The sequence below is a fragment of the Ovis aries genome, chromosome 24 (assembly GCF_016772045.2).
Source record: "Ovis aries strain OAR_USU_Benz2616 breed Rambouillet chromosome 24, ARS-UI_Ramb_v3.0, whole genome shotgun sequence".
Classification (NCBI taxonomy): domain Eukaryota; kingdom Metazoa; phylum Chordata; class Mammalia; order Artiodactyla; family Bovidae; genus Ovis; species Ovis aries.
The window spans coordinates 13,945,727-13,967,249 of NC_056077.1; the positions used below are offsets into that span (position 1 = coordinate 13,945,727).

Below are 21,523 nucleotides of genomic sequence, written 5' to 3' on the forward strand. Positions count from 1 at the left end.
TTTAAAGAGACAATAATGCGCACTGAAAAGGCGCACACCTGGGAAAACAGATCCAGAACATCTAGCCTGAAGACGTATTTTAGCGAAACCAGTAGACTTTAAAGCAAAAAAATCTTTGGGGCATCCAATCAAAAAGAGCAACCCACTGAGAAGGGAAAATGTCAGACTGCCTTGGACAGAAGCACTTCAAGCCAGAAGAAAATGGAACATCATTATTTTAAATACTCAAAGAATATCTGAACGAACATCTAAAAATATAAGAATGCATGATAAGCTAAACTGACTCTCAAAAAGACTACAGACAAACTAACATGCAAGAATTTCAGAAGCATTTTCCCCATGACTTCCTAAAACATGTACTAGAGAAAAAGCTTCAGAAAACAAAACTGACTTAAGAAACATCATTGTAAGTACTGATAGTGAGCACTGAATGTATATTTACCTGTAGGACTCACACTAAATGATGGTTATAAGAGATAGATTATAGTGCATATGGCTGTTTGCTCTGACAATGCAAATATTAAAAGAGAAAAGCTGAGAATAAGGAAGGCATACAAGAAGAGCAGAGTAAGAGTTCTGGGACTTCCTGATGGTCCAGTGGCTAAGACTCCATGCTGTCCGGGCAGGGGGCCTGGGTTCAATTCCTGTGAGAGAACTAGATCCTACACACTGTAACTAAGCCCCAGTGCAGCCAAATGAATCAGTCAAACGAAATTTTTTTAAAAAAAGAATAAGTATAGTTAGTAATGGTGAGTACAAGGGTATTTCTGCAAGTCAGATGCAGAAGAGAGGGAAGGCAAGGAAAATAAGAGGTTATTAACTAATTTCAATATTGCTCATACTGGTAGGGAACCAACAGATAATGATAACAGACAAGATTAAAAACACTATATAATGGGAGTTGTGGCAGAATGCCAATGCCCCCAAATTCTTCCTTCTGTTCATGCACACCCTGTGAAACGTGACTTTTCTGCTCTTCCCATCAAGAGGGGTAGTAGGTTCACTGCTCCTTCTCAGACTGACAGGGGACCTCCTCTGGCCAAAGGGGTGTTAACAAGCAAAATGCAAACAGAGGGAACTCATGGACAGTGAAAAAGGGCCTGGCTAATGTATTACATAATGGCATTAGAATATGGTAGCTCTTCAGACAAAAATATAACTCATTTTTTTAAAACACAAAACAAAACAAAACCCAGGGCTTCCCAGGTGGCTCAGTGGTAAAGAATCCACCTGCCAAAGCAGGAGACATGGGTTCAATTCCTGATGCAGGAGGATCAAAGAAGGCACGAAGCAGCACCACAATCACTGAGCCTGTGCTCTAGAGCCTGGGAGCCTCAGCTCCTGACAGCTGAGCGCCTTAGCGCCTGCGTTCTGTAAGAGAAGCCACCGCCACAGGAAGCCCGAGAACCACACCTAGAGAGTAGCCTCTGATTGCTCCAACTAGAGAAAAGTCTGGGCAGCACCAAAGACCCAGCACAGCTGAAAATAGATAAGTAAATAAAAAAAATTTTAATCCACAAAAACAATAAACAAAACGTCAAAAAACATTAGTTAAAGGCAAGAGAGAATACATAAAACAGATCATTCAGAGAAAGATTACCCATAGGAAAGACTTGTATAACTATATATATAATATAAAACAATGACAGAATCGAGGCCAAGCATATTGGTTATATGAACAAATTTAAATGGGCTTAAGCCCATCTATTAAAAGAACAAAATTCAGATTGGCTAGCAAAGCAAAATCCAACCATGCGCTGTACTATTATAGTAATATGACTGTGATGCTCTCTCCCAGATAGCTTGTGAAATGAGAAAAGCAAAGCTGAAAAAAAAAGTAAATACAGATTGCAATTTATCGAACAGAATATAAATATGTCTAACTTATCTGTTTATCTTAAGAAAAATAAACAAAAGGAGGATAAAACACACTTTTAAAAATAGTTACTTATAAGGGGAGGGAGAGAACACGGTGGAGGAAACTACTAAAAACTAGCCGTTTCTGAATAGAGTATACCTTCTTTTTTAAAACCAACTTTGGGACCATGATGATATTTTAAATCATTACAAATAATTACATTTTTAAAAGAGATCCCTAAGAACTGCAAAATTTAAAAATGAGCCTAAAGTGTATCCAACTAGGGGCATAAACTCAGAGAGAAACTAATGGAAAAGGCTTTAGAACAGCTATCAGATGGTGTGTCCCTCGTCCCTTGGGGAAGAGCCCAAGCCAAACAGAACTGCAAAAAGTCTGGACTGTTCTCCATCACACTGGCACTGACTGGTTGTTCTGAGGCTTCTGGCATATATATCATGAGATAAAACAGACGAATAGCTACATGATGCTCTATTTCCACCCTTCCCGGTATTCTCCCGGTATACGGGATAAAGAAGATATAAGACAAAAGAGGTTAAGTGAAAAACTTCAGTCCCGAATCAGAAATACCAGTTTAAACTCACGATGTATTTTTATCTGAAAGAAAAAGATGTTTTTCTTAGCTCTATTGTAAAGGCTCAGAAACAATGACCAACCCAGCCCAGCGAGCCGGCTGGCACCCAGATTGTGGTCCTGAAACACCGTTTTCCATGAAGAGCAACCAGAGCCCCTCAGAGGAGTGCTGACTCCAGGCCTGGGGCAGAGCATGCACAGGTGCGCCTGGAACATCCTGTCGTGGCACAGGGCAGGCCCAAAAGGACTTGGCCAGAGGCTCTTGCTTGTGAAGCTGGGAGAACTGGATCACTGATAAGGGTCAAAACTGTACCTGAGTGGATCACATTATAGATGTTTATGTGCCATTAGGTCCATGAGTTCATTGTGATACCAAACCAAAATGGCTAACTGGTCACAAATAGACAATTCTAGTAAATCAACTCACTTTACCAAAAAAAAAAAAGAGCAATAAATGAACGAAGTAAACACATATTCTGCTTTTCCTATATCAACCGCAAACCACATTGGAGATAAGCGAGAATTTCTCTTTAGAAATGTATTCCAACAAATAACGGAAACAGGAATGCTAGAATGACAAAATCACCCTACTGCAACCTCTGATGAAATAAAGGATCTAGGGTAAGCATTAACAACAGTTTTGTGAGCTCTCTCACAGAACGAGACGCACCAGACGTCATGGGCTTCCTGATCGGAGAACACAATAGCATCCATGAAGGGGTCTTGCATCCTGGCCAAATCAAATCTTATCTGGGTCAAGCCTTTAGATTTAAGAAGTAATTTACAGGCAACAGGAGGACAGGAGAATATATAAGACAACACAAGGAGACATAGTCAGTAAAATCAGAACTGAAGGAAACTCTACAGGACCAATGACCCTGGTTTCTTCAATTAGTGAGAGAAAGAGAGCTACAGATTAAAAGACCTCACAGACATTTCAACAATCAGTGTGTGGGCCTCGTGTGGCTCTTGACTCAAATGGAAAAACTCATGACACTTGTGAGATAACTGGAAATTTTAACAATCGGTGAATTTTTGATGATAGTAAAGATTTAATTTTTTTAAGAGCAATAATAGTATATATTTTTAAATGCTCTGCTTATTTATTTGGCTGTTCTGGGCCATACTTGTAGCACCCACGGTCTTCAACCTTCACTTGCTACATGCAAACTCTTAGTAGTGGTGTGTGGGATCTAGCTCCTGGATTGAACCTGGCCCGCTGCACTGGGAGCACAGATTACCTGGACCTTGAGAGAAGTCTCATGGTTGTTTGTTGTTTTTGTTTTTTTAAAGAATCTATCTTTGAGAGATACACACTGAAACACAAACCAATGAATAAAATATGGTGTCTAGAACGTGCTTCAAAATATAAAGGGAAACAGTGAGTATTGGAGACCTGAAGCAGGACTGGCTGTTCTGGTGGCTGGGGTTGGGGGTGGGGCGCGTTTAGCACACAGAAGGATTCATTACATCCTTCCATTTTCTTGTATATCTTTAAAAGTTTTCTGCAATTAAAAAATGTTACCAAACCAACTACTGGACTGCAGGAGCCTCTCCCCTCCCCACATCCCTTTAGGTTCACCATCCGGGGCCCCCATCTGGTGACGGTGCCACAGTGGGTACCCTCTGGTTTCCTAATCTGGCTCCCTGAACAGGCTTAATGAAGGTGAAAGGTCTGACAGAACATCATTTCCACTTTCACGGCTTTCCAGCTCTGTCAAGATGCTGTAACAACACACTTTGACAAACCTAAATATTCCCTTTCCCATATGGAAAACAAAGTAAAATAGAGCACTTGACATACCACAGACCTAATTCCTGTAAATTCCCCCCTCCAACCTCATGCGAAGAGTTGACTCATTGGAAAAGACTTTGATGCTGGGAGGGATTGGGGGCAGGAGGAGAAGGGGACAACAGAGGATGAAATGGCTGGATGGCATCACAGACTTGATGGACATGGGTCTGAGTGAACTCTGGGAGTTGGCGATGGACAGGGAGGCCTGGTGTGCCGCGATTCATGGGGTCACAAAGAGTCGGACATGACTGAGTGACTGAACTGAACTGAACTTCTATTTTATCTCTCCCCATATCCTTTGTCACCCCCGCCCCCCGCCCAACTATCCCTTTATGGTAACCATAAATTTATATGTCTGTGAGTCTATTTGTTTTTTAATTAAGTTCATATATATATATATATATATATACACACACATATACACACACACATATATATGTATGTATACATATATGTATATATATGATTCCATATAAGATTCCACATAAGTGACACATATTGCTATCACTTATGTCAAATTCCTCTAATTTTTTTCTAGAATTGCAGGAATTTGCCAAATAAATAAATATATATTTTTTAAAAAGGCACATCAATGCTAGTAAAATAATGCTCAAAATTCTCCAAGCCAGACTTCAGCAATACGTGAACCATGAACTCCCTGATGTTCAAGCTGGTTTCAGAAAAGGCAGAGGAACCAGAGAACAAACTGCCAACAACCGCCGGATCATGGAAAAAGCAAGAGAGTTCCAGAAAAACATCATTTCTGCTTGATTGACTATGCCAAAGCCTTTGACTGTGTGGATCACAATAAACTGTGGAAAATTCTGAAAGAGATGGGAATACCAGACCACCTGACCTGCCTCTTGCGAAATCTGTATGCAGGTCCAGAAGCAACAGAACTGGACATGGAACAACAGACTGGTTCCAAATAGGAAAAGGAGTACGTCAAGGCTGTATATTGTCACCCTGCTTATTTTACTTATATGCAGAGTACATCATGAGAAACGCCGGACTGGAAGAAACACAAGCTGGAATCAAGATTGCCGGAGAAATATCAATAACCTCAGATATGCAGATGACACCACCCTTATGGCAGAAAGTGAAGAGGAACTAAAAAGCCTCTTGATGAAAGTGAAAGAGGAGAGTGAAAAAGTTGGCTTAAAGCTTAACATTCAGAAAACGAAGATCATGGCATCCAATCCCATCACTTCATGGGAAATAGATGGGGAAACAGTGGAAACAGTGTCAGACTTTATTTTTTGGGGCCCCCAAATCACTGCAGATGGTGACTGCAGCCATGAAATTAAAAGACGCTTACTCCTTGGAAGAAAAGTTATGACCAACTTAGATAGTATGTTCAAAAGCAGAGACACTACTTTGCCGACTAAGGTCCGTCTAGTCAAGGCTATGGTTTTTCCTGTGGTCATGTATGGATGTGAGAGTTGGACTGTGAAGAAGGCTGAGCGCCAAAGAATTGACGCATTTGAACTGTGGTGTTGGAGAAGACTCTTGAGGGTCCCTTGGACTGCAAGGAGATCCAACCAGTCCATTCTGAAGGAGATCAACCCTGGGATTTATTCGGAAGGAATGATGCTAAAGCTGAAGCTCCAGTACTTTGGCCACCTCATGCGAAGAGTTGACTCATTGGAAAAGACTCTGATGCTGGGAGGGATTGGGGGCAGGAGGAGAAGGGGATGGACCCAGGATGAGATGGCTGGATGGCATCATGGACTCGACGGACGTGAGTCTGAGTGAACTCTGGGAGATGGTGATGGACAGGGAGGCCTGGCGTGCTGCGATTCATGGGGTCGCAAGGAGTCGGACACGACTGAGCGACTGAACTGAACTGAACTGAACTGAAAGTAAAGCCTCTGCCTGTGTGGACCACAATAAACTGTGGAAAATTCTGAAAAGATGGGAATACCAGATCACTTGATCTGCCTCTTGAGAAACCTATATTCAGGTCAGGGAGCAACAGTAAGAACTGGACATGGAACAACAGACTGGTTCCAAATAGGAAAAGGAGTACGTCAAGACTGTATATTGTCACCCTGCTTATTTAACTTATATGCAGAGTACATCATGAGAAACACTGGACTGGAAGAAGCACCAGCTGGAATCAAGATTGCCAGGAGAAATATCAATAACCTCAGATATGCAGATGACACCACCCTTATGGCAGAAAGTGAAGAGGAACTAAAAGAGCCTCTTGATGAAAGTAAAAGAGGAGGGTGAAAAAGCTGGCTTAAAGCTCAACATTCAGAAAACTAAGATCATGGCATCTGGTCCCATCACTTCATGGCAGATAGATGGAGAAACAGTGGAAACAGTGTCAGACTTTATTTTTGGGGGCTCCAAAATCACTGCAGATGGTGACTGCAGCCATGAAATTAACAGACGCTTACTCCTTGGAAGGAAAGTTATGACCAACCTAGATAGCATATTCAAAAGCAGAGATTACTTTGCCAACAAAAGTCCGTCTAGTCAAAGTTACGGTTTTTCTAGTGGTCAAGTATGGATGTGAGAGTTGGACTGTGAAGAAAGCTGAGCATCAAGAATTGATGCTTTTGAACTATGGTGTTGGAGAAGACTCTTGAGAGTCCCTTGGACTGCAAGGAGATCCAACCAGTCCATCCTAAAGGAGATCAATCCTGGGTGTTCATTGGAGGGACTGATGCTGAAGCTGAAACTCCAATACTTTGGCCACCTCATGCGAAGAGTTGACTCACTGGAAAAGACTGTGATGCTGGGAGGGATTGGGGGCAGGAGGAGAAGGGGACGACAGAGGAATAGATGGTTGGATGGCATCCCCAACTCAATACACATGAGTTTGAGTGAACTCTGGGAGTTGGTGATGGACAGGGAGGCCTGGCGCGCTGCAATTCATGGGGTTGCAAAGAGTCAGACACGACTGAGCGACTGAACTGAACCGAACTGAAAGCAACCCAAGAAGGTTGAAACTACGAGGCTGGAAAAGATATGAAGCAAATACTAACTAAAAAAGGGAACTTTTGGTCTAATAAAGCTGTATCAGACAAAACTGAGTTCAGGGCAAAAACAACAAACCACTAATTAGAACAATGAGACTAACTTGCTCCAAACCAGAAACTGACAGAAACATAAGGAGAAGCCAAGAATTTCAAAACCACAGTAGGAGCTTAAAAAAAAAAAAAGTCAATTATAAACTTACAGATCAAGCAAAGGAAAAGAATGAGTAAATAAATAAAAGATCAGAGCCACATATTTACAACCTTGATTTGCCCATATGGTACCCCATACTTCACAACTGGAAAACTGCACTTTCCTTTCAAACACACTTGGAATATTTGTAAAAAGTGACCAAGTCACGGAGCAACACTTGACAAATATCATGGACTATCCTTCCAACTCAGGAGCCTCAAGAGATGTGGGTTCAATCCCTGGGCTGGAAAGATCCCCTGGAGGAGGAAATGGCAACCCACTCCAGTATTCTTGCCAGGAGAATCCCATGGACAGAGTCCACGGGGTTGCAAAGAGTAGGACATGACTGAACAACCGAGCATGATCTTAACCACATTTCCTAACGTGAAGTCATAGAACCAGAAATGCTCTGGTGGGGATTGGGGTGCAAGCAACAATAATCTCCACTTTCTGCCCCTTTCCTCTAAATACAGAGAATCTGCCCTCCCACTAACCTAAAATTAATATTGTATATGTGTAGAGAGTGAGCTCTACTGAGGAAAAATTATACATTTCTGGAGAATGTGATTGTGCCTCTTAATATCAAAGACACAGAAACAGCTAACTGCACGGCCAAACGGAACCTGCTTGTGTCTGCGTGCCTCCAGGGAGTGATGCGAGGATTAGGGAGATAAAAGGACCAAGTCATTCAAGGGAGCCCAGATGCAACACAGGGGCTGATTGTAGCCTGTGAGCTTTATTTAAATTCTCTTTTTCCTTAGCCTAACACACTGAAAACATTTCATGAGCTGTTGTTTTCCCAAGGCAATTGCCTAGTTATGAATTTTCTGTTTGGTTTTGTTTTTCCTTATCAGAAAGGAAGCTCTAAAAGAAGAGCTGAGGCCTGAAGACAAACTAGTATATTATCATACTCCTGGTCCACCCCGAGCAGTTTAGATAATCAAGATTCATTACTAGGTACACGTTCCTGTCCCACACATGAATTATGAAAAAAGATCTTGACTCCAAGGGGCAGCTGTTCACTGCTGCTGCTAAATTGAGGCATTAGGAGTATTCGATTTACCAAGACAAGGAGACAAAGATCAAGCTCTAACATAATCACTTTTCAAAATGCTTGCAAGCATTTACAAGGTAGGGGAAGGACTAGACTAGGAGGGATGCGTACATGCTAAGTCACTCAGTCATGTCCGACTCTCTTATGACCCCATGGACTGTAGCCCACCAGACTCCTCTGTCCATGGGGATTCTCCAGGCAAGAATACTGGTTGCCATTTCCTCCTCCAGGGGATCTTCCCAACCCAGGGATCCTGTGACTTCTGCATTGCAGGTGGATTCTTTACCACTGAGCCACCAGGAAAGCCTAGGAGGGATAAAGTTTCCTTTACTCAAATTAGAAATCTAACAAAAATTTAGAGAAAAGTCTTTAAATGTACCTAAAATACTTTACCGAAAACATTTTATCTCCACTTACATATAATTTTCCAAACAGTATTCTATTAAAATGTTTCCGTAGCAATACTAAAAATGACTACCAACTGCTTGTAAAAATTTCTCTAAGGAGTTAACATCAACAAAATATAACCATCGGTGCCATTCCGATCCTGCCCTGTGGTGTTTGTGTGTATCTTTCCTCATTCGGATCCATTAAATCTTTTTATTACCAGACAACATAGCAGAATTTTATACATATGTGTAAAAACTGCAACTCTTAACTTTATTCGTACATCAAAATGAATCTCTCCTTTAAATACAGCCCAACACAGCACACGTTACGGCAAGGAAGGCAGCTCCCTCCAATTAATTCTCAGTAATTTCATGAGAAAGAGGAGGAGAATTTAAACAATAACAGATATTTTCCAGAACAAACACTACTAGCACTACTTTAAAAAATATATATGCACACATGGGGGTCGCAAACGAAGTAGTTCCTTGTTTCTGTTTGTCTGAAGTTATCCAAAAGACTCGGAGGTAATCTCACTGTGGAATTTCAGTTGAAAGATCTCTCAGAAAAACACAGAGATTAAGTTCCTATGCCTTGCCTCTCTTACTAAAAGTGACCCTCCACAGATGAGGAAGTAAATGCATCAGTGGATAAAGGCTATTCTCTGCCAAAGAGTGAAACAGATGACCCCCACCCATCTGCGAGATAAGGATGTGTCTGGGAAGTGCAGGAAGCCACGTCTGAAGTTGTCCCAGACCTGTCAGTTTCAATACTTAATACTGATACGGTCTCGTCAATGCAGCAGTCACAGAAGGGACAAATCCTCTCAGCCAGCGAGGCGAGGCGTCCATCATTCTCAGACGGGTAGGGGGCACACACCCCACCTGCAAGAAAAGTCAAGAGTGGCTGTGTGTGCAACAAGCTCCCAGCCAGGCGCGTGAAGGCAGCGATGTGCCAGCCGAGCAGTGTGCTGGGGCACAGCCTGTCCACCACATCCACTGTCGCTCAGCCGTGAAGGCATCCCACATGCCACACAACCGGTCAGAGCTGCTCAGTAAATCCGGGGAACTGATTAGCCTAACAGACTTACAAGTGACACTTTAATTATGGGCTCTACTCAGGGAAGACTGGACTCCGTGTTCTGTGTACAGAGGTGAACAGAACGGTTGTGTAATGGGACAGCAAGTCCCCTTTCAACCAAATCTGCCGCACGTTACTTTCTCTAAGTACCTAGCAGAGGGATTAAGTGAGTCCTCCACAGTCTTTTACTCTTCTCCCACCCCAGGCCCCTTCCCTTCTAAGAGGGACCAACATGCAAGCTAAATTCTGTGGAAATGAAGAGGCTGGCGAGGTGAACCACACATCCCGGGTTTTCTCAAACCTCACCACACAATGAAAAAGGTGAGGTGGAAACCCACAAGAAGATTCATCTGCAGAACTAAGGTGTCAGAAAAAAGAAGAAATAAAGCAAATCATCTTCAATAAAAGTCAAATGCAAGAGTTGTAGGAATTACAGGCACAGATGTCCAACATACAATCTCGATCCTTTAGCTATACAGCCATAATAAGAACAAATGCTTAAAGTCGCGATACCCTGAGGAGATGGCTCTTGGTAACCCAGCTCACCACATGAAGCTCCTTGGTGTCCATCCACCTAATGACCCAGCACTGAGGGTGTCCCTGTGCCAGGTACCACCCGGGTCACCACTGGCGAGGCTAGGCCTCCTGCAGCAAGCCCGTCTCTGCGGCAGGGCTCCTGTCAGGCAGGAGCCAAAACCTCTCACAGCTCTCCTTGAAAAACAAGGAGCAGCCCAGAAATCCTTTTTCCCTAAGGGTGCTGCATGGAACACGCAGAGGAGAAGGGAAGGCAGAGATGAAAAGAGTCAAGTCTCGCGTTTCCGTAAGAATCCTCCAGCACTGCCACCACTCCCCGGGGGAGACCAGGGCCAGGTCCCTGCAAGCCTTGGGCCACAACACTTTCTTGAGCCAATCAACACACACGCTTGTCGTTCGTGTACTTCCATGTAAAGATACCGTATTTAAGACACGTTGCTGACTCACTACTACTGAACTGAGCAACAAGGAGCTGTAACTCATGCCTGAATGCAGCTTCTCTCACTACAAGGCACATTGGTCTTGTCGGGCCGGGAATACAGACAGCACTTTAGCCCCGTGCTAGGGGCGGGGGCATTTCAAATGGCAAAAATCACCGACAGAAAGCAGAAAAATGTGCAAAAAGTGGCAATAAATAGGCGGTGAAAAGGACCCTTGTTTACAGTATGAGCTGCACCGAGAAGCATCGCCTTGTTCAACCTCCACTGGGGACCGTGTGTGTTTGGAGAGTCACGTTTCTGCTGCTCTGCGCATGTCCGTGAATGACCACAAAAGCTCCCTGAGTGCTGATTTTGAGGTTGCAAAAAAATTTTAACGAGTAGGTGAATTCACAAACACAGAATCTGTGCATGATGAGGACTGACTGTACTTTTAAGACCATGCCCAAACCAGCCTCCCGTACTGACTCTGGGAATAAATCTGTAGACCAATCTTATAGCAATCTTACTGACTTCTGTAGGGTCCTCGGATTACTTGCCAACCTCCTGAAAAGCTGACCTCTGTTAACAGGAAGGGGCTCCAGGAGCTAGTGCAATGGGGGCCCCATGTAGGCTCCAGGGGAAACCCCTAACTACAAAGTGGGTAAATGAGGAATTAGAAGAGCAAGGCAGGAAGCCACAGGTAAGAAAGGGACAGACAATGAAAAATCATTTTGGCAGTAGTTTTGGTCTCATGTTGAAAAGGTGCACATGGAGGGTACTTTTATCTGAGAGGTACATCATTCTCCAAGTTTTACACAAGTTTCCATGTTGCGGTGATGCACACTTTTTATAGAATCAGTTCGGTAATATTATTTTAATATCGGGATTTCTGAATGGGGACGGGATAGGGTAAGAAGTGCATGTTTGCTAAGCAGATAGCGTTAAGACCATCACCTTTCTTACTGCCATCAATTCTTCCCAGCACTGATAAGTATATTTTCTCATCTTGCTTTTACAGCTGAAGGCTCAGAGAAGTTAAGTCAAGCACCCAAGATCACACAGCCAGTTTTATTCCAAGTTCATCATAGCATCCAGGTTTCTTTCAAATGGTTACAGTAAGCTGGGTAATTCAACTGTGTATCCAATGAAACAATCAACTGAGAACAGTGTTTCTGGCAAACCTGATTCAGGAGTTTTTCTCCAGGTACTCAGATCTTTTCCAAAAAGAGAGGAAATTTTCTCTCTATGGAAACTTCTCTCCTCTCTATTCATCAATCTTCATACCAAATTATGGAAGACTGCACACAGATCAAATAGCAAATAACAGAAATCTTCACTCTGACTCTTCACTCTGGCCCTGAGCAAGCACCTAAGGGAGACTCTGGTGGCAGGTTTCTCCAAGCTCCAGACTCTGAGGTTTTTGCTCCCGCAAATGCTGCCTAACTACTGCCGTACCGCATGAGGGTTACGCCGTGCAAACGGCACGCTCTATCTGTCCACACTACTTAGTGTGAATAAGCATTTAGATGACAGGGTTTACTAGGAGATGGAAAGGTGGATTAGTTGCCAGCACGACAGCACCACCTTCTGGTCGGTGACATGGAATGAAGACAAGACTCAGAAAGTCACACCTGGATTTAAAAAGCATTTCAAGTTTGGTAACCCAAAAGAGTGGCAAACTAGGAAAATTTAGTTTCCACAAAATCCAAATAATGTCAGTAATAAACAAACACCCTCATGGACCAATCCTGGAATAGAAGAAAATTTAACTGTAGGTTACTACTGGTCGACTTCCTACTTCTGGAAAGTCATGCCCAGTCTCTCAGCTCTCCCACACCACGTAGCCCATTGTTCCTATAGGAAAGAAAGGAAAGAAATTCCGTATCTTGCAGGAAAGAAATGTGAGGAAAGAAATTTCTTATCATGTCATCACCCACACTCACACCCACACACCTCTGGGTGCACAGAAAGGCTCTCTGCTGCTCACATACAAAGTCGACATCTGGTTGGGCAGCAGTACCAGGAGCCCTCAGGCTCTGGTCCTTTCCAACCATCTCTCCCACTGGTCCCAGCTGGCAGTGAGGGAGCATCACCCTCTTAGGGTTCGACAAGTTGTGGGACAGATGGAGGGATGGATGACGACACAGTATCATCTTTAGGCTCCCCCAAAGCGTGAAACTCCCTGTGCTGGAGACAGATGTTGGGTCTGAGGTCCAAACAGGGCCTCCTACCATGGCCAATGCCACCCCCTACAAAAAATTCAGACCAGAACCGTCGGCTATGCCCCAATAAAATAAAAAGTAAAAAAAAAAAAAGGGAAATTCAGACCAGGTGACCCTCCCCACCACCCGCATCAGCGAAAAGACCTGACAATTGCTGGGAGCCTCTAAAATCTAAACTATTTCCTAATCTCAAGATTAGAACAGAACCTAGCAGCTGGTTTTCCAGGCCTGCCTTCTTCAATACAATGACCCCTCCCACTGATCAAGAAGGCCCAGGGGTGTCAGCCTTTTCCTAATTTCACCATCAGCTGCCTTCCACGAGGAACAGCAAACAAGGGGGATAGAGAGGGGTGAGACATTTTGGCCACAGTATCCCTCTCTGGGTTGAGAAGCATGGAGGTCTCCACCCGATTCATGGAGACTAAGAGTGAAGGAATGAGCCTTCCTTCCAGATGCTGTCCACAGCGATCCCCAGCTCTGCTAGAGACAGGGAGCACCTGAGGACGCAGATCGTTGTCAGAGTCACCCTCAGCTGCCACGGGCTCTGCACATGGAAGAGGAGACTCTCATTACATGGAAGCTTTGCTTATCTCCTAAACTGTCTGAATTCACTTTTTTGGCCATGACCTGCAATACTACATTTTTATTACAACCCAGTACACACACACACACACCCCCCCACATGTACAGATTTATACCTGGAAAAAAGTTACATTAAAAAAAGCAAACCTATCATTATCACATGAGACTCACTCTGACATTTTCTAACTTTTTTTCTTTTATAAAAAATAGGCTGGTCACACTCACTCACTAAAACCATTTCACAGCCCAGTGAGAGGGAGCCAGCCTGACAAACCCTGTCGTAAACATTCACTCCTCTGCCTATACCAGCTCCACCTGCGCCATTCTCTCTCTCCTCTGTTAACTCAGGATCAGCCCTCTTTCAAGGACCCCACTGAGGCCTCTTCTCAAAGCCTGCCCAACTCATCCCAGCAACCACCCCACATACCAAGGACGAAAAGCGACAGACAGCACTTGCCATCTGTATGCCTTCGTTCACTCACCCACTCAGTTATTCTCTCCTACCTTGACTTGCTTCAGTATCCTTTGTATAAATGTTTACATGTTTGCCCAAAGACGAACCCACTAGGTAGGATTTCCTGTTTTTGCAATCTTATTTGTCAAGAGATAATTTTTATGAACTCTAAATTAGGATCTGAAGTGCTCTGTCACCGATTCCTGGAAGCCATTGGCCCATTTATTATTCTGTGTAGCATTTATAGATGTGGCAGCTTCCCAGATAAATTCAATTTGGCCTCAATCTCAGAGAAGGCTCTGAAGCAAAGACCAACCTCCTAGACACTTAAAAATAAACAGAATCTGCCTGAATATATCCGTCTATTTTTGACCTTGTGCTACAATGATACCAACACATATGGAGGAGTGTCATGGGGGGCAGGGGCGCTGTGTCACCTCTGATAGCATTCAGGCTTGTACAGGAACAGTTCAAATTGACACACTAAGCGCTCCATACCTGGAAATTCTTTTGAAAGCCCCAGACTTCAACAACAACAACAACAAAACAAACTGAGATGCAATATATTATTTTCAAACCTGATTTAAAAAACTACTTCAAGGGGACTTCCCTGGTGGTCCAGTGGGTAAGATTCTGTGCTTCCACTACAGGGGACTCAGGTTCCATCCCTGGTCAGGAAAAGTAAGATTCAGCAGGCCTTGCAGTGCGGCCAAAAAAAAAAAAAAAAGACCACCCCAGATCACCATTACAGGAGGCTTGTACAGGGATCAGATGCAAACTCCTAGTTTTAACGTACACATTTCATGGTTCTACCTTCTAACTTCCTTTCCAGCCACTCCACCACGTGTACCCACGTTGCAATCAAATTAAAGGATGTGCTGGTCCCATTCTTTGCCAGAACTTTCTCAGGTTTCCTCTACTAGGCTAACTCCATTCAACTCATAACTGGGAGCAGTACCACCTACTCCAGGAAGCCTCCCCAGCTGACCCTCTTCTGTGTCTCCACGACAGTCTGAACCGGTCCTCTCTCCCAGAGCAGGGTACCTTGTCCCAGCCCCAGTGATGCACTGGTTGTCTAGATTCCCATCCGCATCATCAGACCGTGAATTCCTTGAGTGTGGAGACTCTCATCTCTATTCTTACTTCAGAACCTTGGTTCTTCAACAGTACACAGGCAATTATTTATGCAAAGATTAACACTGCAGCTTTCAAATGAAACCCAGCTTTCTGATTTTTTTTGGCCACGCCACAAAGCTTATGGGATCCCAGTTTCCCAACCAGAGACGGAATCCTTTCCCCCTGCAGTGGAAGCTCAGGGTTCTAGCCAATGGACCACCAGGAAATTTCTAGAAACCTATCTTTTTAAAAAACCTTGCAAACTACCTCATAATTATTCTCTTCTCTGCCGTGACTATAAAGAACACTGAACATAAAAATACAAGGTTTCTACCAATACACAGTGATAAATCAATAAGGCTTACATGCCATCTGAATATATGATTATAAAAATGCACATCTAAATGTGACCCAGCTCGTACTATAACACAATTCATATTTTGAGAAACAATAATTACTAAAATCAGCAGGTATCCATCCTATAAGTAGCTCATACTGTTTTGCTACATAATATGCTATAATAATTTATTTCCTTCCCTTTAAATTATCTACATAATAACAATAAAGGATTTTTGAGGGGAAAAAAGCTCAGTTTCAAAGTTTTATTTTCATGTGTTGGTGTCTTTTCTATGTTGTCTGTGTGCGCAGTTCCTCAGTCGTGTCTAACTCTTTGCAATACCATGGACTGTGGCCCACAGGGTCCTCTGTCCATGCCATTTTCCAGGCAAGAATACTGGAGTGCATTGTCATTTCCTACTCCAGGGGATCTTCCCAAGTTAGGGATCAAACCCGAGTCTTTAGTGTCTCCTGCCCTGGCAGGCTGATTCTTTACCTCGGTGTCACCTGGAAAGCCCTCTTTTCTATTCCTTTCCCCAACACTGTAGCAGTTTGCTCTTTGGCCTGTGACACAATTAGAAAACAAATCTCCATGAAACTCCCCATGTTGCTCCAATTCAGTTTAGTTCAGTTCAGTTCAGTTGCTCAGTCATGTCCAACTCTTTGCGACCCCATGAATCACAGAATGCCAGGCCTCCCTGTCCATCACCAACTCCCAGAGTTCACTCAGACTCATGTACATCGAGTCAGTGATGCCATCCAGCCATCTCATCCTCTGTCGTCCCCTTCTCCTCCTGCCCCCAATCCCTCCCAGCATCAGAGTCTTTTCCAATGAGTCAACTCTTCACATGAGGGGGCCAAAGTACTGGAGTTTCAGCTTCAGCATCACTCCTTCCAAAGAAATCCCAGGGCTGATCTCCTTCAGAATGGACTGGTTGGATCTCCTTGCAGTCCAAGGGACTCTCGAGAGTCTTCTCCAACACCACAGTTCAAATGCATCAATTCTTCAGCGCTCAGCTTTCTTCACAGTCCAACTTTCACATCCATACATGACCACTGGAAAAACCATAGCCTTGACTAGATGGACCTTTGTTGGCAAAGTAATGTTTCTGCTTTTCAATATGCTGTTTAGGTTGATCATAACTTTTCTTCCAAAGAGCAAGCGTCTGTAAATTTCATGGCTGCAGTCACCATCTGCAGTGATTTTGGAGCCCCCAAAAATAAAGTCTGACACTGTTTCCACTGTTTCCCCATCTATTTCCCATGAAGTGATGGGACCGGATGCCATGATCTTTGTTTTCTGAATGTTGAGCTTTAAGCCAACTTTTTCACTCTCTTGTTTCACTTTCATCAAGAGGCTTTTTAGCTCCTCTTCACTTTCTGCCGTAAGGGTGGTATCATCTGCATATCTGAGGTTATTGATATCTCTCCCAGCGATCTTGATTGCAGCTTGTACTTCTTCCAAACCAGCGTTTCTCATGATGTACTCTGCATAGAAGTTAAATAAGCAGGGTGACAATATATAGCCTTGACGTACTCCTTTTCCTATTTGGAACCAGTCTGTTGTTCCATGTCCAGTTCTAACTGTTGCTTCCTGACCTGCATATAGGTTTCTCAAGAGGCAGGTCAGGTGGTCTGTATTCCCATCTCTTGAAGAATTTTCCACAGTTTATTGTGATCCACACAGTCAAAGGCTTTGGCAGAAACAGATGTTTTTCTGGAACTCTCTTGCTTTTTCCATGATCCAGCGAATGTTGGCAATTTGATCTCTGGTTCCTCTGCCTTTTCTAAAACCAGCTTGAACATCTGTAAGTTCACAGTTCACGTATTGCTGAAGCCTAGCATGGAGAATTTTGAGCACTGCTTTACTAGCGTGTGAGATGAGTGCAACTGTGCAGTAGTTTGAACATTCTTTGGCATTGCCTTTCTTTGGGATTGGAATGAAAACTGACCTTTTCTAATCCTGTGGCCACTGCTGAGTTTTCCAAATTTGCTGGCATATTGAATGCAACACTTTCACAGCATCATCTTTCAGGATTTGAAATAGCTCAACTGGAATTTCATCACCTCCACTAGCTTTGTTTATAGTGATGCTTTCTAAGGATAAAACTAATAGAGTTTTGCCAAGAAAATGCACTGGTCATAGCAAACGCCCGCTTCCAACAACACAAGAGAAGACTCTACACATGGACATCACCAGATGGTCAACACCAAAATCAGACTGATTATATTCTATGCAGCCAAAGACGGAGAAGCTCTATACAGTCAACAAAAACAAGACCAGGAGCTGACTGTGGCTCAGATCATAAACTCCTTATTACCAAATTCAGACTTAAATTGAAGAAAGTAGGGAAAACCACTAGACCATTCAGGTATGACCTAAATCAAATCTCTTATGATTATACAGTGGAAGTGAGAAATAGATTTAAGGGACTAGATCTGATAGAGTGCCTGATGAACTATGGACAGAGATTCGTGACACTGTACAGGAGACAGGGATCAAGACCATCCCCATGGAAAATAAATGCAAAAAAGCAAAATGGCTGTCTGAGGAGGCCTTACAAATAGCTGTGAAAAGAAGAGAAGTGAAAAGCAAAGGAGAAAAGGAAAGACACAAGCATCTGAATGCAGAGTTCCAAAGAATAGCAAGAAGAGATAAGAAAGCCTTCTTCAGCGATCAATGCAAAGAAATAGAGGAAAAGAACAGAATGGGAAAGACTAGAGATCTCTTCAAGATAATTAGAGATACCAAGGGAACATTTCATGCAAAGATAGGCTCGACAAAGGACAGAAATGGTATGGACCTAACAGAAGCAGAAGATATTAAGAAGAGGTGGCAAGAATACACAGAAGAACTATACAGAAAAGATCTTCATGACCAAGATCATCATGATGGTGTGATCACTCACCTAGAGCCAGACATCCTGGAATGTGAAGCCAAGTGGGCCTTAGAAAGCATCACTACAAACAAAGCTAGTGGAGGTGATGAAATTCCAGTTGCTCCAATTAAGAAGGAATAAAAGACATTCCTACTAGTAGGACAGTGTAATATAAAGCCTTATTACTAAACACGTATTTTAAGCCATGCTTGCTTTTTATAATCATGCAACCTGAAACACACTAGTAAATATCTAGATATGTTGATATTGAGGTATAGAAATTAAGGTAAAACCCTGGTCTGAAGTCCCAGGGTCACCACCACCGTCAATTACAAATTATTTAACACTCCAACGTCTAGTATTTTCTGGCATTTTTGCTGAACATGATGAAGTGACATTCATCCTGCTACAAAAGTGATGTTTGGGCTTTCTTCCAGGAAAAACAAGAAAAGACGGGTTGTAAAAATACTCAACAGTGGAAATATGATCAACAAATAACACAAATCAAAAATGATTCATACTTACCTTCCCAGAATAGATTTACACCAAAAAGTTGAAGAAGGAAAATTCAGAGGAAGTAATTCCGTAAATTTCATGATCAGGAAAAAGGTACCATCAAATAACTACAGTCAACCACATGCTAGACATTTAAGAATTTTAGAAGCAAGAAGTTTCCTTTTGCTGTCTTCCTGCACATATGAAAATGAGAGAAGTACACCTTCATTATTAAATTTTAATATACAGGTAATACCTGTCCTACAGAAAAATCAGAAAACAGAAAAAAAAAAAACCCTCACAAGAAAGTGAAATTCACGTGTAGTTTCACCATCCCATGAGATTTCACTGGCAATATTTTTCATCCCCTTCATGGGTCACAGCCTTCCAAGATGAATATGTCATAGTGAAGACTTCTGACAAAACGCTTCCTCCTCTTCTCCAGTGGAGGAGGAAATGGCAAATCACTCTAGTATTCTTACTTGGAGAACCCCATGAACAGTATGAAAAGGCAAAAAGATATGACACCAGAAGATAAGACCCCCAGGATGGAACATGTCCAACATGTTACTGGGGAAGAGCAAAGGGCAATTAATAATAGCTCCAGAAAGAATGAAGTGGCTGGGCCAAAACGGAAACAACAGAAAGTTGTGGATGTGCCTGGTGTTGAAAGTAAAATCATGCCTTAAGGAATAATGTTGCATGGGAACCTGGAATGTCAGGTCCATGAATCAAGGTAAATTGGACATGGTCAAGCAGGAGATGGCAAGATTGAATATCAACACCTTAGGAATCAGTGAACTAAAATGGACAGGAATGGGTGGATTTAATTCAGCTGACCATGATATTTACTACTGTGGGCAAGACTCCCTTAGGAGAAATGGAGTAGCCCTTATAGTTAACAAGAGAGTCCAAAATGCAGTGCTTGAGCGTGATCTCAAAAACGAAATGATCTTGGTTTGCTTCCAAGGCAAATCATTCAACATGACAGTAATCCAAGTCTATGCCCCAACCACTGATGCCAAAGAAACTGAAGTTGACTGTTTCTATGAAGACCTACAACACTGTTTAGAACTAACATCAAAAAAAAAAAAAAAAAAGATGTTATTTTCATCATAGGGGACTGAAATGCAAAAGTAGGAAGTCAAGAGATACCTGGAGTAACAGGCAAGTTTAGCCTTGGAGTGAAAAATGAAGCCGGGCAAAGGCCAACAGAGTTCTGTCAAGAGAACACACTAGTCATGGCAAACACCCTTTTCCAACAACCCATGAGACAACTCTACACATGGACATCACCAAATGGTCAATATCAGAATCAGACTGATTATGTTCTTTGCAGCTAAAAATGGAGAAGCTGTATACAGTCAGTAAAAAAAACAAACAAACAAAAAAAAACCTGGAACTAACTGTGGTTCAGATTATGAGCTCCTTACTGCAAAATTCAGACTTATATTGAAGAGAATAGGAAAAACAATAAGGCCATTCAGAAATTACCTAAATCAAATCCCTTATGACTATATAGTAGAGGTGCTGAATAGATTCAAGGGATTAGATCTAGTAGACAGAGTGCTTGAAGAACTATGGACAGAGGTTCAAAATACTGTACAGGAGGAAGTGACCAAAATCATCTCAAAGAAAAGAAATGCAACGTGGTTGCCTGAGGAGTCTTTATAAATAGCTAAGGAAAGAAGCCAAGCGAAAGGCAAAGGAGAAAGAGAAAGATATACCCAACTGAATGAAGAGTTTCAAAGAACAGCAAGGAGAGATAAGAAGGCCTTCTTAAATGAATGATGCAACGAAATAGAGGAAAAAGATACAGTGAGAAAGACTAGAGATCTCGAGAAAATTAGAATGATCAAAGCAACATTTCATGCAAGGATGGGCACAACAAAGGACAGAAATGATAAGGACCTAACAGAAGCAGAAGATGCTAAGAAGAGGTGGCAAGAACTGTATAAAAAAGGTCTTAATGACCTGGAAGGCCACAATGGTGTGGTGACTCACCTAGAGTCAGACATGCTGGAGTGTGAAGTCAAGCTGGCCTTAGAAAGCATTACTACCAACAAAGCTAGTAGAGTTGATGGAATTCCAGCTGAGCTATTTAAAATCCTAAAAGAAGATGCTATAAAGTGCTGCAATCAATATGTCAGCAAATTTGGAAAACTCATCAGTGGACAAAGGCCTGGAAAAGGTCTGTTTTCATTCCAATCCCAAAAAAGGGCAATGCCAAAGAATTTTCCAGCTACCATACAACTGCACTAACAAGGTTATGCTCCAAATCCTTCAAGCTAGGCTTCAGCAGTATGTGAACCAATACGTTTTGGATGTACAAGCTGGGTTTATAAAAGGCAGAGGAACTAGAGATCAAATAGCTAACATTCATTGGATCAAAGAGAAAGCAAGGGAATTCCAAAAACATCTACTTCTGCTTCACTGACTACATTAAAGCCTTTCACTGTGTGGATCACAGCAAACTGTGGAAAATTCTTAAAAGGATGGGGAGTACCAGACCACCTTACCTGTCTCCTGAGAAACCTGTAT

At 42.6% G+C, this 21,523-nt stretch overlaps 1 protein-coding gene across 13 annotated transcripts in view; it reads right to left on the reverse strand.

The window, feature by feature from the left end:
* The window catches only part of PARN (poly(A)-specific ribonuclease), a 199,452-nt gene that overhangs the window by 84,489 nt on the left and 93,440 nt on the right, over nucleotides 1–21,523 (reverse strand). For 2 of the 13 annotated variants that reach the window (XM_012104134.5, XM_042240572.2), the window contains one exon: nucleotides 9,623–9,749. The exons of the other annotated variants lie outside the window; for them this stretch is intronic. In XM_012104134.5, coding sequence (XP_011959524.1) covers nucleotides 9,623–9,749 — 127 coding nt within the window. The remainder of the gene's footprint in view (nucleotides 1–9,622; nucleotides 9,750–21,523) is intronic. 13 annotated transcript variants of the gene reach the window in all.